At 41.8% G+C, this 17,172-nt stretch overlaps 1 protein-coding gene across 6 annotated transcripts in view; it reads right to left on the reverse strand.

The window, feature by feature from the left end:
• The window catches only part of ARMH3 (armadillo like helical domain containing 3), a 123,037-nt gene that overhangs the window by 100,568 nt on the left and 5,297 nt on the right, over positions 1–17,172 (reverse strand). For 5 of the 6 annotated variants that reach the window (XM_035547566.1, XM_050711791.1, XM_050711792.1 and 2 more), the window contains 13 exons: positions 15,876–15,987; positions 15,371–15,427; positions 15,085–15,231; positions 14,068–14,175; positions 12,841–12,933; positions 11,890–11,964; positions 11,133–11,219; positions 7,011–7,067; positions 5,922–5,965; positions 4,209–4,269; positions 3,560–3,606; positions 2,917–2,992; positions 145–238 (listed from right to left, as the gene is read on the reverse strand). In XM_035547566.1, coding sequence (XP_035403459.1) covers positions 145–238; positions 2,917–2,992; positions 3,560–3,606; positions 4,209–4,269; positions 5,922–5,965; positions 7,011–7,067; positions 11,133–11,219; positions 11,890–11,964; positions 12,841–12,933; positions 14,068–14,175; positions 15,085–15,231; positions 15,371–15,427; positions 15,876–15,977 — 1,048 coding nt within the window. In that variant the 5' untranslated portion in view covers positions 15,978–15,987. Of the gene's footprint in view, positions 1–144; positions 239–2,916; positions 2,993–3,559; positions 3,607–4,208; positions 4,270–5,921; positions 5,966–7,010; positions 7,068–11,132; positions 11,220–11,889; positions 11,965–12,840; positions 12,934–14,067; positions 14,176–15,084; positions 15,232–15,370; positions 15,428–15,875; positions 15,988–17,172 lie in introns of those variants that run through there. The other variant, XM_035547570.2, reaches the window with a different exon arrangement.

Consider the following 17,172-nt stretch of genomic DNA (forward strand, 5'->3'; position numbering starts at 1 on the left):
TTACTACAGCAGCTCTCCCCAGGAAGAGAACACCAGGTTACATCTGCTCCAGACAGACCTCATTAGTTGCCATCATGAGGAAGTGCTTTGTTAGTTATTTTACTTTTTAATAGTTTTTCCCCAGAGGAACATTACATTTCTTACCATCTGAAGAAGGTGGGGTGGTTCCAAGTGGAGTGACAGGCGTTGTTGGAATTGGGCTGGTTGGTGTCGTCATAAGACCCATTTCAGGATGGCTCTAATCGAAAACACATGCCCAAACACACAGAGGTTAATAGCTTCCCTGCGCAGCAGTCATACAGACCACTACTTGTGCTGTTCCGCACTCACACGTCAGACATGACTTTAATGAAATCACAAGAAACTTCAACCCCTCCTCCAAAGATGAAAGCTATGTTTCACAACCTTGGACATCTACAATTAAACCATACATCAACTTCTTTACTCAGCAAAACACACAAAAAGCAGTGGCTGTCTCCAACAGACAAGTAACATGCCCTTCCCCAGCACAGAATCGCAAAAGGCATGCAGAAGCCTACACCGTTTATAGTTTCTGACCCCCCCCTCAAAACAGCCCAAGGGTGTGCATTTGAAGTCTTCCTCTACAATCTTTTAATTTCTCTTTCTAAAACAAATCCTCCTACCCCTCCCATCCTCCACCTGCTTGTATTCAAAGATGATAGCACTTTATTACCTCTCTGTACCACTGTAAAGCCCAGGCAACAGAGGAAAAGAGTGCAAAACATAAGTAACACTGTCGTTTTCGATCCTCTCTGATTCCATCAGCCGGATTCTCTGCCAATTTCATCTTTGCTAACAGTTGCCTGCCTAATTACCGCTTTGATTTTACTCTTCGTAAGCTCCCAGATCTATCCAAACTGGTGATACAGTAGGCAATCTGCCATGCTATTTTAAATCTGGCTGCCAAGCAGAGTGTCCATTTCACAGGGCATGTTTTACATAAATGTATCATCTGCCTTAATATATCATTGCAGTTTCAAAAAAAAGAAAGGGATATAGAGCTGCTGATTTGATGTTGGTTCTGTAGGGTTCTTCACAAGTGAATAGGCTCAGTATTGTCTTTGAATATCTGATTTTATGAGAAACTACAAATGCATGTATTTTATGGGAAGCACAGACACATACTAAAATTGGAAGACAATTTTAAATCAACACACGCACTAAATTAAAATGCAATTTTCCATTGGAAATTTTACATAAAACAGGTTTGCTTTCATAGGTTTTGCCGTGGTGTTTACCTTCCTTTTCCCCACACATTAACGCTCAGTTGAGAGATAACAGTGCCACCTAGCAGCAAAAACCGAGGACCAACAAGCTAGTAAGTATACAAAGAGTTCACACTTCAGGCATCAGAACTATATCCCTGCTCTTCCTGTGTGCTCACATAGGAGCTGGTAGTCATTCAAGCAGTCTGCAGTCCAGCAACGTCCACAAACTTGGACAAGAGCTTTCATCAGCTTTTATGAAGTTTTTCAAAGGACAGCATGCCCTGCCTTGACCTCTCTTAAATGAAGGATTACAGACAATTCACTCAAGAACAACATTAGACCTCAATTTCAATCAAGCCCACTGAACAGTGGCTGCTTCAGCTACCACTTTCACAGATAACTAGTTTATCCTTTCATTATTAATTTAAGAGCTTTTACTCTGGCTGCTCTTTTCCTACCTCACTTTTTTCCCTGCCAAAGGCCTCTTCTCCCTCAGGGATATCTTGGCCACACAACGGCCTGAACTGGTATTACACAGAACTGAAAGCAGAAGACTCTCAGAAGCAGTAGGAATGAACAACCTGGGAAAAGAGAGGCAGGGAACTCGAGCAAATTAACCACCCACGGAACAGAAGCTTTCTTTGGAGGCAGTAGATCTGCCTATCAGGCTTCCTCCATCAACACCACTGTCAGGAGTTCCCCAAAGGTCTCTAACTCCCTCTGTCACGCAAAGTGTCTAGCCTGTGATGTATAGCTGCACTCTCTGAGGAGCTGAAGTAACTGGGGAAAGGTGTTAACTGTTTTGCTGTCATCATTTTTGTAAGTACAGCCAGTAATCTGTGAGAAAAAGAACAAAATGAACAGCCTAAACTGGAAGGTCTTCCTAAATTCATCAAGCCATCCCTCCAGCCATCCACAGCACAATCATCAGATCAGACAGACTTATTTCTTCCCCAGCAGTGACAGCCTTTGCAAACTTGTTCACTGTTTAAAAAAGCATCCAGAGGTTTGCGATCAAAGGTACAGAGCAGCCCACTGCTTCTCAGAAGGCTGCCATAGCCCTGCTTCTTCACCATAAACAGAGCAAGGAGGAATGTTCTGTTCTGGAAATGGTCTCCCAAGCAAAAGGGATCAGGCTCTCCAAACAAAGCTTGAACACAAAACCATATTTAAAACAACAGTCCTCACACATGGTTTAGTCCTTAAGTGAAAGATACGTAAACAAACAGCATGCAGGATGGCCATACGCAGGCAGAACAATTCATCCAGCTTGGAGCCGGATCGACCTCTTTCCCTCAACTCTAACTTATCATTGGCATGAACTGCTCTAATAGCTGCAGCAATCTTACCCCTACCAGTCATCACACTGCATCTTGCCTGAAGGCAGTATCAATAGGACACCAAAGGAACTCCATGCAGGTCTTCCCATTCAGTGGGAAAAATGGCTCATCCTAGCAGGAGTTGTGCCCTCAAAATGTAATTATTTTCTGGCAAGGCAGGAAGCATCGCTTAAAAGTAAAATAAACCCTGGTCGGCTTTTGATCTTTCGTGCCCATCTACACCTATGACAAGTACCTAGGGGAAAACAAAAAGAAAACTCATCTTTCCATCAATTTGATTCCTGACATTTTTAATTTCAAAAGACATCTACTAGGAAGAAAAGGGCAAACATCATGCTTAAACTCACTTGTGCCAGAACTGTGATGAAGTTCCGGTTTAAGTGAACAGCTTCATAGAGGGCCAGCAGTATTGCTTCATTCGTTCTGTGGAAGGGATACAGACAGAAGCAGAGTTAAGGGCTAACACCAGATGAGAATCCTGAGGTCAAAGCTGCTCAGGAGCACAACCCATCTGAAATAACTTTTTTTCCAACCATGTAAAAATCTGTCTTTTTTTTCATTATTAATAATACTGAGCAGAGGTTCCTACAGCTACCACAAACCCTCGTATTTATCACTTGCCCCCTTAATTTAGGGAATACGTTCTTGGAGACAAGAGTACATGAACCATTACTTCCCATCTGCCACTTCCAACATGACTTTTATACACTAAAAACATCTCATATAAACCACAGGTTTGTTTTGTTTGCTTATACACTTCACTACAAGCAATTCAGCTGTGGTTCCTCCTGCCGCACCTTTCTCTCACTTAAGTAACCAAGAAACCCATTGATTACAGAGGAGTGGTACCATTTCAGTTACAAGAGAACCTTCTTTTTTTTTCCAAGCCTTTTTCATTTGCTACATTAAAACAGCTCCATGATGGAGGAAATCACATTGACCGGAGTGGTGAATTGCCACTCATTGTGCAACTAACATCTGTTCACTTACTGGACTGATATCTTCTCATCAGCATCTGCTATGAACATGCTGCCCACCTATGGAAAGAAAGAGTATTACAAAGGATGAATTTCTGAAAGTTATTAGACAAGAGAGAAGACACGGATTTATCTAAATCGCAAGTGCCTCAGCAGAGGTGTTCTCATCCAAGGCACAAATGCAACTTTCTTTCTAATACCAGCAAAATACAAATGGGAAAATTCCACAAAGGACAGAACAGGATGACCATCTACAAACACATTTTATTTTGTTCTATTGTAACTGACCAACGCTTATGCTGTCAAATGCCAGAAGGAAAAAAATACTATATCTTAAATCCCAACCTGGATTACTCTGTGATCCTGTGAAAGGACTTTAGAGATCATTTCCCATCCGCTTGTCCCAAAGCAGTAGTTTACCCATGTCACTCCTGACAGCAATTAACACCGAACTATCCTTATTTTTGAAAGTGCTTTCCCAGCCACACAATAATATGGTCCTCAGAATAAAGCTATTTTAGTTCTGTTTGGTTTGGCTCAGATCAATGCATCCCTTCCTCCAGAACAAAATTCTAACTCGGTTTTTGGAAACTTTCACCCTCCTCCTGACCTTCCACGAGGCCCCTCTTTTAAGAATAGAAAAGCATTGCTTCCTTGCTTACCATATTAGTTAGGGCTGAGAAGAAACCACTCTGGTGCTCCTCTTCCTTATCTTTGTATTGCCTGAACAAAAAGGAATAAGAAAGAAGCTTAAGGCTTAGAAATGGAAGTAGGGTTATCTTCTCTAAATCCTGAGACAGCTTTATCTGATTTGGATACAGGCTGGAGAAAGTTCCAACATTCACAATTCCTTTTCAAGAACCCACAAACAGGGATGCAGGGATGTTAAATATTTGTCAATTGTTTAAAGAGGGGGTGCTGAAAGGTGCAACTAAACCACATCTGTGTTGTTATACAGGATATATTCAGTCTAGGTTAACACTGAGGAGAAGTGATCAAGTGACTTTGGAATTTTGTCCTGCACTGGCGACACAGTATACCATCAACCATATGAACACAGCCAGTAACTACAGATCAATTTCATTCCAATCATCAGCTACAGACTAAACCACAGCTCATCACCTCTACAGCCGGCAGAAACCATAAAGACCGTTAGGCTGGTTCATGGCCCAGTCCTGCCTGATCCCACATTTCTCTCCCCAAATATGACATGTTAAACTGGCCTAATGAACTGCTCTGCCGACAGCTGTCCATTCCTGCTTGGCTTCCTTCCACGGCAAACTAGAAAGCACAAGGATGTTCTGGAGCAGTCTCAGTAAGCATGACAACATAAGCAAGCATCGGACCTATCACGTATGTAGAGCTGGTCCAGAAACATGACAGCAGCCATGGGCCATGACAGAAGGCCCTTGACTGGGGACTAGAATTGGAGCAAGAAGTCAACAAATAGGTTGGGTACCTCAGATTTAAGCTAATTTGCTTCATTTGACACTGAAATGGGCTAGCAGAGATTATATGGCCACATATTGCCTTTTGTACAGGAATCTAATTACATATAATGCAACATGCAAAGAAAACAATTCTGAATTTTGGGGGAAGGGGAAAAGATAGAGATAAGCAGAACAGGCTATAGTCTAAGACAACTTTTGTCAGAATAAACAAGGTGGGTGAGTGGGGTTTTTTGTTTGCTTGTTCTTTTTTTCTCTTGTTTTACTCTAGTATGTTAAGTGCATTTACACTGCCTGCTGACTTGCATCATCTTGCAAGCGTATCTCTAACAGCAGACCTTCTGAAGGAATTACAACATTTTTCTGGATACCTTGAGAACCCTTTTGTCGTCCTCCCATCCCCAAAAAGCCTTCTTAGGTTACCATTTTTTTTCTGAAGAACTTTCTTCTTAGGAAAACTTACATATTTTGTATCGTTATTTATTAAACAGAGGTTGGGAACATTCTATCCCTACTGCTGGCTTGCTGGCTCTTTTTTCAGAAGCGTTATTGCTGTCCATTCTTTGCAAGAGTGTACATTCCCTGATCACCTACGATCTGGCATTTGTATTGCCCCAGACACATTTGTTTGTAGATCAGGTTTCAGTTAAATTGGAGAAGTACTCAGCAAATCATTTATCTTCTAACCTGGGACCATACCATTTTACACAAGGCTCATACAGAGGTAACACCCATGACAATAAAAACACCTGGTACATACGCTTGCAGTGACAACATCAACTGAACAAAAGTACTTCAAAGCATGACTATTTCCTGCCTTTCCAGATGCATTAGAGCTGATAAATGATAAGTACTTTAACTCAAAAAGTTTGTGGAAATGGACTACAACTACCATGCCCTTCAAAACAAGAGACATTTAGGTTTTACCTGTTATACTCCGATAAAGCCTGGGCAATTACAAGTCCCATTCCCTGCAAAAAGTGGTTAAAAAAAGTTTATATTACAAGTCTCAATGCAGGAAAATAAACATTGAACACAGAGAGCAGTGCTGCACCCCCCAGTATTCCCTAGCATGCTACAAAGAATTTCCCCTGCAGCAGTTTGAATTAATAAGACACACTGAGATAAATAAATAAATAAATAAATAAAATCTAAAAAACAAGGCACCAAAATTTAAAGTTGAGTATCTAGTCAGGTAAATTCAGAGAAGAAAGTTTACTCTCTTTGGGCCTCCGGACATAGCTTAGTCACTCAAGAAGCCTCAATAAAGCAGCAAGAACTTCAGAAGGGAGCTTGTGTCAGAGGAAGTGTATCCAAAGGTTGGAAACAAAGGCCATAAACACTAATGACGTTGTCACTTCTCACAAACGTCCTCCTCCATTGCACAGCTACTGGTCATCCTTCTCTGTCAAGCTAATTTAATTTAATTCAAAATAGCTGTTCTCACCCTTTAGTTAGCATGCAGTTTGCTTTTACTTCAAATCTGAAGGAAAGCTTTCAAGTCCACACCTCCCAGAGCTCACAGTGCACTGACACTTTTTATCTAGGTTTGAATGCAACAACATACAAAGCAGCTACAGCGTGAAGTATGTTGCAGGACTCTTGATTTGGGTACAAGCTTCTAGTGAGCTGCAGTAACTGCCGTGTGGACTTGTTAAAAAAAAATCAGATAACAGCACTGGAGAGATGTCCTTTGGCATGAGATATCCTGTGCCTCTTTGGCAAGTGACAGCAAGTAACACAGCTGATAAAAGACTAATAGACCAACCTTAGCACGTTCCTTGCTACCTAGCCTTTTAACAACCCCCACTGTTTAACTGAATATCAAACTGTCCAAATCATGAGCTACAAATCTATCACAAGAGTGCGGTTAGGGCAGAAACCCCCTACACCTGTGTTCTTTACAGCAGTACTGCTCCCAGACCCTCTTTGCACCAGACACCACGATTGCATTTGTTAACACCATGCATGGAAGAGCGTTCCCAGCAGCGCTGGGTAATCAAATCAGATACTCACATTGAGCGTGGCCTCGTCATCTACGATAGAGAGCTTCACAATGTAAGGATTCACTGACTGCTCAGCAGCAGGGGAGAAAGAAGCAAGAAAAATGGTTTTAAGTTTAGTCTTTATGAGGAAAACAAACAAACAAACAAAATATTTATCTTCCAAAGTTTACCCAGCCACCTGGGAAGATTTTCCCTCCTGTCCCACAAAGCAAAATGCACACAAAGCAACAGTAGTCACATCACATTAAGGTTGTTATGCTCAGGACAACTCTGCTTGCTCAGCCAGGCAGGCTGCTGATTTTGTTCAGATGGAGATGGAGAAGAGATGGAGTTCCTGTTCCTTTGCTAGCTGGACTGTCAGTCTTGGAAGTGGAACAGCTGTCCTGGCAGCATGTTATCAGTGACACACACACTGTTACGCAGCAAGCACAAGCAGTGAAGCTGGGATTCGACATAAGTGTTCTGATATCTCTCTTCTGCAACACCTCACAAAGATTGCTTAAAGGAAGGAGGACTCAGGAAGGCATGACAGTATTACAGGCTCATCTGCTACAGGGTTAGAGCTCAACTCTTAACAGTTACCAGCACTGGGAGCCAGAAGTCTCTTGAGAATACAAATTCCTTGAACTAACCTGAACAAAGCACACAGGCTCCATCTATAAAGATAAGTCCTAACAATTTAGGAAGCATTTTAGATTAGCAATGTACATTTGTTTTCCTTTGTTTACACGTGTCAGTGCAAAACAAGGTTGGTTTGGACAGAGAAGAAAAGGTTCCATCTGTGCAGTAAGTCCAAAGTGGATGAGAAGAATAAAGCAAAAATACGTATCACATACAGCCTTGCAAATTACACAGTTACCTGTTTTGCCCAAGGTTTAACAGCAGGTTAAAAATCAGGCTGATCAGAAAACACTCTTGCTATTGCTGTGTTGTTTGGGAGAATCAGATTTTCTCTTTGGTCCAAGGAAGAAACTGATCAGAACACACAAAAGCTCAACCAGTCGGTCAGCCTGCCTCCAGCGGCACTATCTGCTGTCACAGAAAATGACACGGAGCCCATCTGTGCATGAAGCATGCAAAGAGATTTCCTTGAGGCTGGAGGGGAGGTTCCTATTGAGAAACATACATGCTCCTTTCTGTGCAACCGTTCTCCCCTTCAGAAATTTAGTCTGTCAACAAAGAAGCCAGCTTCAAGTGTACCTAACTACATTACTACAATACATTCAATGTATTTAACCACAATTTTTTGAAAGAATGGAGTTGAAGCTTTGGTTGAAATTAGACAAACTTTCTCTTGCTCTCTTTATACCATGATGAGAAACTCAGGCCAGGACTCCGTACCACAGCTCACACACAGAAGGCTGGTCAACCTGTGATTTGTGACCAATAAAAGTTACGAGGCTTTTGCATGCAATGGGCAGCAGGACCATGCTGAATTAGGGGCAACAGTTATCCGAATTCCCAGATAAGCAAGCTGCCCAATGCCAAGAGGCTGCCCTGAGACCTAAACATATGTTCCATCCCATCACAGAATGGATGGGAACAGGTTCCTTGTCATCTCCAGCCTACGAACAACTCTTCAGGCTCCCATTGCCCTTTGCCTCTCCAAGATGTGTGCTACATGTCTCCTGCCTCTTGGCAGCAAGAACATAAAGGTGCTTGGCTGATAAAGTCAAGAAGTCGGCCGTGCTTGCTGTGGATCTCTGCCTTCTTCCTTTTCAACTGGAACTCCCAAAACTGCAGAAGGCTCCTTCATGTTTCCTGTCTGAAGTTTTCCATTCCTCTGACACACTCCATGCCTCCTCTGGGCTTCCCTAACTCCTTCAGCAGCAAGCAGATGACTAACAGATGTAATCTACACACAGCATTTCTCCGTACAGGTCAAGGCAGTTTCTAGTGCCTTTCCATTGCAAGTCTGTACCAGCATGATGAGAACATTTCCTGGGCTGCCCAGAGGGAGGGCAGTTTGCTCCTGCTACTCCTTCAGAGCCAAGCATTCTGAACAGTTGCTTCCTGTGAGCAGTAGTCTGCACACCCGTGACGAACTTCAGTAGCCTACAAGTTGTACAGGCACCCCTCAGGCCTCCCCATATTCCTTGCCTGCTTCCCTCTTCCAATCCTGTTATCTCGGCCTCCTTGGTTTTCCTCTCCCTGGGAATTACAGCAAAATTTTTGGAAGTCTAAATTACACCTGCCACCCCACAATATGCACAAACATGCAATAGCCTTGAAGAGTGGCTAGTAAGCACTTTGAAAACTCAAGAGCGCATCAATGAAGTGGTGACACGAACTTAAAAATAGCTTCTGCCATCACCTCCTTCCAGAAAGAAAGCAGAAACGTGATTCTCAGCTCTTTAAAGAACACACATTATAGCATTAAGGTCTTCTTTTCAGTGATGATAGACAAAATCTCCTGGAAACAGAATACTCAAGTTGTCCTCTATGAACTACCCACCATTAGATACCAGCAATCTCAAAGAAATGAAAGTGGAAGGTAGGGGGAGATCATTACCAAGTAATTTCTAAAAGACAAGCCAATTAACACCAGATCAGAAATGTAATTCCCAGGTGAGACATATTATGTGAAGTTGAGAGGTATGTGTAGAAGCACACCAATCTGATAGAGGGAGTGAGACCTCCCCCATGCCCCTAAGTGGAACAAAGCTCTGGAAACAAACCTATGGAAAACAAATCTTTGGTAAGAAAAGAAAGCAGAAAAAAGAAACAAAAAAACCCACATATATAATCCCTAGTTAGATGCTTAACTTATCTTCACATCTGTAACAAATGAAGACCAGAGTCCACTTGATTATCCCTCACAAGACTTTTCCCCAGAACGCTCATTAGGGATGATTCAGCAGCTCTGCTGCCAGCCCTGATGAGGCCATCTTCTCTGCAGACAGGCCATCTTGCAGGGAATTGGAGCTTGAATAATGACTCTTTTTGTTAAAGAGATTCATGGAAAATGATTTGAATTCTGAGAGAACTTTAAAAAAAATCCAACTCTTCAGTGTTTTTAAGTCTCTTCAGCACCTGCGGTTGACTATATCAAGGCAAAAAAGTGCGTGTAATTGAATGTGAAGGGCTATCGGATATACTATATGCAGCCAAATAAGTACACGAAGAAGGAGGGGGAAAAAAAGCATTTTGACTGATTTCTTTCAGTTCTGCCTAGCAAGAGACGCAATAAGCAATTCTGCTAGGCTGAACGTGAGGCAAAAAAGTTTTCTCCTAGATGTTATTGATAAATCTATTTAAAACTCACTGCCTGATTATATGTTTTAACTTCTAGCAGCCACCCCTTAAGGTGTTGAAAAAAGGACACAGTAAACACTCTTCATTGCAGTGTTTCCTCTGTTTGGCAGCCTTTTGATTAGTTAGTTTCACAATTTCCCAATGTAGTCAAATATTTAGTTAATCTTTTATGGTTCTCTCACATAGCATCACCATAAAAATCTAAGAAATCTAAGAAATCAGGAATAGGATTATAAAACCATGAGATATAGCTGAAGAAATAAGTGTATACTTCTAACAACTTTTGAGAATGATTAGGTTTCAGATCAATGACAACTTTTTAAAAGTACCATGCAAGGACATGTAAATCATTTTACTCCTAGAACAGAAGTTATTGAGCAAACCAAGCTCATAGCTGCACTGGTGACAGAAGTACAGACAACATTCCACAGGCAATTTGAAGGGGGACTAGAAAATTCACATCCCAAAAACATGAAAGAACATGCTCACGTAAAACACACTGATGTTCACATTAAAGACAAACAAAAGCACAAACTAATGAATTTCCTCCCTAATAAGATTTTCTTAAGCAGTTGGGACCACAATTTAGCACCAATGAAGTCCAAAACAAAAAAGAATCTATCAACAGCAGCACAGTTAACAGAACTCTAAAGGATGTGAGGCATGAAAATCTGCCACAACACACTGACAACCAGGCAACCACCAAAGTGACTTTAAAGGCTTTGAGTGCCTTGCAAAGATACTGTAGCTCAGTGCTGACATCCCGATAAATGTTGCTGTGTGTACCGCTAAAAACTGTACCATAAGCCTTTTTAATAACCTCGAGGACAGTATTAAGTAACAGAGGGATGTTTCTGTTACGCAGCAGAATGCTTACCTCATACTTTCTGTAGTTGACCAGCAAGGCAAGAAGGACAACAGCATCATAGCCATGTTCCCTCCGACTAAGGGGGCTGGACAGAATCTGAAATAAAGATTCACATTATTAAGTTCAGGCTTGCTTCAGGAAGCTCGAGGTGGCTCCGAGACCGCACATGGCAGCGAAACGTATGTAAAAAAGCAAATTATACTCGGACTGAAAGAGGATATCCATGACTTTGGGAGTGTCAGTGCTTCCAAGAAATGTTGCACACAGAGAAACTTACTTATCACAGACAGGATGTATACAGGCTTTCTGGGCATAAAGGGCAAACACATTTCTCAACACCACTGGACAGTATCTCAGTGCATTGCCAATATTTTCTGTTTCCCCAAACCCAGTTCCACTTCAAAAAAAAAAAGTATAATTTATCAAAGAGCAGAAAAAAAAATCAATATATCCAGACTGCCTTTTGAAACAAATTCCTCCGATAAAGGAATCTTCTATGAAATTGGCCTACAAATCCATTCAGCTTCTATCTAAGGACAAATGTCTCAAGTGAAAATACCTTAAATACTCAGTAGTGACTAAAAACAGCAGACTGGAGTAAAGAGGAGACAGCATTAAAAAATAATAGAAACTGTGACTGAGCTATGAATGGAAGCATCGTACACTACCAGTTAGCTATGCTGCACTGAAAAGGCTGAAAGGCAAACAAGACTGAAAGCTCTCACTATGTAAAAAGAACCCCTGCAGGTGAAGGAAAAAAACTTACCTGTAAAATAGCTTCGAATATACTGTTAATCATCACATACTCCAGGATGGTGTTCTGGCTAATGTTATCTGTCACCTAAGTACAAACACAAGTTAAAATCTCACCCAAAGCCTCCCATGATGCTCTAGCTGCCTCTGGCACACACTGCGAACACAAGAATTATACTACCAGATGGACCATTTATTCATAATCTCTCACTTAGTCAGCAAGTCAAGGGTGGGACTAGCACTAGAGCTAGACGTGAAGTAAGGGAAATCTGTCCTGTTTTCTACTCCCACCCTCTCTGGCAAAAGCATGAGCCATGTACTAAGAAGCTCCCCATTTCTTCTGCAGATTGACATTTTACACAGCTGCATGACAACACTACCAGCAGCTGAAGCAGCCTGCTACACAGGAGGCAGAGGATGAAAAAGCAGGGTCCATATGCTTGACTAAGCAGTTTTCCATCACACACAGCAGCAGAGACCTCCACACACACAGCTATCTCTTATCACAGCCAAGATAGTTTGTGGTTGACCATCTCCAAGAGATACTGAACAACCCTTTTACCCAACTCGTTCTTCACATCCTCACTACTCATCTACTCCACATTTCCTGTCTTTCCTCAGCCCCTCTCCTCTGCTCCCTTTCTATTTATCTTCTATTACTTCTAATTATCTTTTTCCCTAAAAAAAAAATAACATGAATCCAATTGACACTTCCTACTATGTCTCTACCCTTCTGCCCCAGTTGGCACCTATCTCATGAGGCAGAAACTGTCTGCCAGTCTATATTGGTGTTGTGGTTGAGCTTTGAAGCCTATTCTGGGCTGTCCATTCTTATCATTCATAATTTCCCCCTCCCCCCCAAACTTCACACAGCAGCATTCTGCTTAAGTTTTGAGCTAGTTCCATCCCTCAAAATGTGACACGTATGAGATTTTAAGTTATTATACAGCTGGTATTTATTTACCGTCACCAAGCAGAGAAGCAGCTTCAGACACAAGCTTTTGAGGCTTTCAGAACCGTCTGCACAGAGGAGCGAGTCTAGGCTCTCCATCAGATTCTAAAGAAGAACAATCACATAACTTTAAGTATTACTTTTAAGTCATTTGAAATATTTCCTATAAAAGACTGAGAGATTCAAAAGTGCCAACACAAAGCCATGTTATTCCAGAACAAGTAATTGAGCCATTACTACAGCTATATACCACAGATTGTGTTCACACCATTGGTTCTCAATAGTGCTTTGTGTTAACTACATTTTAATGACTACAGGCATAACATCATGATCCAAGAGTTTTCTCTAGATGCATGAGAGGTTTTTATATACATGTAATAACAGATTTTATTTGCAAAGTAAACCTGACCTCTACAAGTACAATCTTAGTTGTAGTTTACAAGCCAGTAATATCACTGATTGCTTTTTTTTCTGCCTTTTTATCTTCGATGTTCCCCCATTCTCCTTATAGGCTCTGAGAGGTTTTGGTGAAAAGCACACCTGCAATTTAATATTACGTACATCAATTATTATTCAAAATAGGTACTATATAGCTGTCTGATAGATATTCAAAATTAATTGCTTTCCAAATACTAAATTACAGGTAATAAAGTAATTCTCAAAGGGAAAAAAAGTGGTTCTAATATGCAAATAACTACTTAATATTTCCCCAAAGCACTACTACTTTTCATGGAGAGACGAAAAACTATTACTTTCTGCAGAGAGATGAAAGATAGAACAGGTATTCAGCTTTATCACCAATTCCTCTGTTGTTTCTCAAAACTCAGTAGCTTTACAATGAAGAACATCAAATAAGTTTATAATGGTATATGTGCTGATGGAAATGTGAGCACAAAGGATGTTACTATTAGCTAAAAGTTAAGTGCAAGCTAAGAGGTTCAATACGAGGTGCTAATGGCCTGTGACAGCCTTTCCTGGCCTTAAGATTTCTTAACCAGAATGAATGCACACCAGGGAATTAAAGGAAAAGAAGGTAAGTGCTCTATTAATGAAAAACATCAGGATTTCACACCTCTTTGGGCCACTAACAAGTGAAGAACTTCAGGACAGCTATGTTTAACCAGTGGCTGAGATATTTACCCAAAAAGGTGTACCTTAATAGACACACCTGTCTACAAAACACTGCCCCTGCAACAGGGCTGCTGTGCAAGCCTTTTCTGTACATTGGCAAGGCCTCACCTTCATACAAAGCTCTGCCTTATCAAAACCCACAAGCATGTTGATGATGTCAAACCCTGAAGTGGACTTGTTCTTCTGATGGACACCCCGAATCAATGCACACAAAGTCTGCAAAGGGAAAATTCAAAGGATAAAATGTAAGGCAACACCTACAACTCCACAGCAAAAACCTGCCCTAAAACCCTCTCAGAGCACTAGCAAAACACAGATATTTATATGAATACCACCAGCCTAGAAGCCATACATTTTGCCTGATTTCCTCTACCTCTGTTGTTTCTAAGGAGTATAACCTGGATGTTGAGCTCTCAAAAGATAAGAATGTATTTATCCACATTTTTTCCTGTCCAAGGCCTGCTACAGGAGGCTTCCCAAACCTGAAATTTATATCCTGTATTCCTACAGCTGAGAGAAGCTGGGTCAAATGCATTTAAACTGTTAAGAATCAGGTTGGGAACTAACAACGTCAAGTGTCAAAACTGTGGACACCGTCTCCCATACAAGACACGCGTTGGTAAGGCACAACCTGCAGGAGAACAGCTTCAAGTTCTGGGTGATGGTTCTTCACAGCTTTCACCAAGGATGTGTCATGCAGGGACAGTCCCCCGTACAAATTTGACACCAACTTCCCCACTACTTCATTTCGTTTTTGACCCATAAGGAAATTCAAAAAGGAGTCCGAAATAGAGGTGAATAGGAGAAAGAAGACAGACAAAGCTACACACAGTATTCTTGAGCCCTCAAACTGAGCCTGTAGCATGAACAAGCCCCTCCTATCCCTCCATTGCAGGATCCACTTCATCCTGCAGCACCAGACCCACCTGAATTTTCAATGAAGCTACTGTTTCTCAAACACTAAGGATAAATGTTTGCAACCTCCACCAACCAGAAGTTGAAACTGCTCTGTAGACATCACTTCTCACAACTAAAGAAACAAGAACAAGATGCTTGATACCAGCGGCAAGCATTTTGTCTCCTCAGAAGCAGATGAGAGCACTCCCTGTCTCTCAGCTGTGGTACCTGTAGAGCATTGACCACTCTGATCGGGTGCTCCTCACCCAGTGCCTGGATGCAGTGCTGAAACAAGCAGTTGATGTTATCTTTTATCTTCATCAGCTCTTCCCCATCCAGAGCCTCCAGCTTGCCTTCCAGATATTCCAGGTTGACCTGTCAGGTTAAGAAGAATATTGTGCATGTTACACAACTGCTGACACCTTAGAAAAGCAAGTCCTCGTGCTGACAGTCTTCCGGCCACCTCATAGGCAGAACAGCAACACCAAATCAGAGGACGTTCAACTCCTGTTACCTTCATGAGAAACAGCTCCTCCCAAAACCTAGGGTTGTTCTTACTCGGGTCCTCTGTCTGAAAGAGAAAGGAACGGCCATGAGAACAAACAATTCAGGCAGAATTTAATCGAAATCACTATCACAAGTACGTCAGTCGGGATCATCCCACTGGATGACCAAGTGGTCTCACAACACAGAGTACTGTCTACAAAGATCCCCAGAAGCAAAAGAGAAAACAGAAACAGCTCTCAATTGAGATGCCTCTGTCTATTTTCTGGATTATTTTTTGAGAAATACTTGAAAAGCCGTGGTATCTTGCAGATCACTAATGGTCCTGGCAGACATCAGGATAAGGTGACGTTAAGGAAGAGAGCTCTGCATGCTAGTAGGAGAGCCTCAAGTGTGTGTGGCTATGCTGTGCAACCCTTACCTTGGGAAAAGAATCCACCATGCAGAGCCCTCAGCACAAACTACACCAAGAAAACGTAATAAACTTGAGAAAGAAGAGGTGCCCAAGTCCTTACCGTGAAAACCTCATCGTACATCAACACAACTTTCTCCTTCAATGGCTTCTTGGAGGCTGAAGATTTCCGGAGCAGTCCGCCTTTCTTCTCTGTTTGGGCCATGTTGCATACCCTGAAGGTAAGAATCGACAAAAAAAGACTAAGGAACCTTGAACTTTTCTTCAAGGCATATCTGGACTGCCTCAGCCACAAAAGACTTCACTACACTGAGGTACTAAGACTCTCACAAGCCGCAAGTAGGGGCTTTAATAACTATACCAGATAAGAAATCAGACCAAAGGTCCTCTCCAAGTCCTCTAACCTATTTCAAACAAATACGCAAGAGTTCACCCACAGGCAGACACAGAATAAGCAGCTTATGGATCAGTTTTCTTAATTCTTCTCTGCCAGAAACTTATTCACGACCAGAACTACTTTACATCTAAAAGGTATAATTTTTAAAAAATAGCGCTGCACACGCTGCAGTGGTTGTTATCAAATGGATATCCAGGCTTCTCTAAAGTTAGTCAAGCCTCAAGGACATCTTGTGACAAAAAAGCTCCTGAAATGGTTTGAAAAAGCCTTCTCTTTTATCTGTTTAATTTGCTACCTGCCAAAGTACTTCCAGCTCTGCTCTTGCACTCCAATGCTACATCCAACACAAGGAAGCAGTTGGCTGCAAAGCCTCCCTGAAGCACTCCTGCCACCCTTGCTCATCCCTACCTCTGCACCTTGGCATTCCCCAGCTGTGCCAGCTGCTCTAAAAATCAAAGCAGAAAAGAACCCCAGCCTCAAAAGCATCTCGTGTGGTTCAGGTTCTGGAGGAAGATGGAGGAACACAGGGGAGAAGCTTTGCAGGATTTTTTTTTTATTTTTTATTTTTAACCGGAAGAACTTCCTGGTTCCTTTGACAACAAAGGGTTTTCTAGAAACACAATCAAGGTTTACTATAATTAATTGGTGCCTCATGCTTACTTATTATCTTATTTAAAATATTTATATATATATATCCTTGCTACAAAATCAGCTGTCAGAAAAACAGCCATAGCTTTAGTCCTGATCTGTCTGCACCAGTCAAGCCATGTCAGGGGCTGACAGTCAGGACGTGTGACTTGCCACGTACTCTCAACCCCACGTCTCGTGCTGCAAAGCACATCACCGCTCTGACCTTGCAAATATGCATTTATCTGCAATCTCGGAATTTTCTGGCAAGCACCAGAGATTTAGCAGTGTTCTATCCTCCTTTATCACTGCAGCTCATCAGAGGTACTTAGCAGAAAGTGAACGCTATCCCCTGGCATATCCCCAAGCTCCAAAC

This window comes from Cygnus atratus, chromosome 7 (genome assembly GCF_013377495.2).
Source record: "Cygnus atratus isolate AKBS03 ecotype Queensland, Australia chromosome 7, CAtr_DNAZoo_HiC_assembly, whole genome shotgun sequence".
Taxonomy (NCBI): Eukaryota; Metazoa; Chordata; class Aves; order Anseriformes; family Anatidae; genus Cygnus; species Cygnus atratus.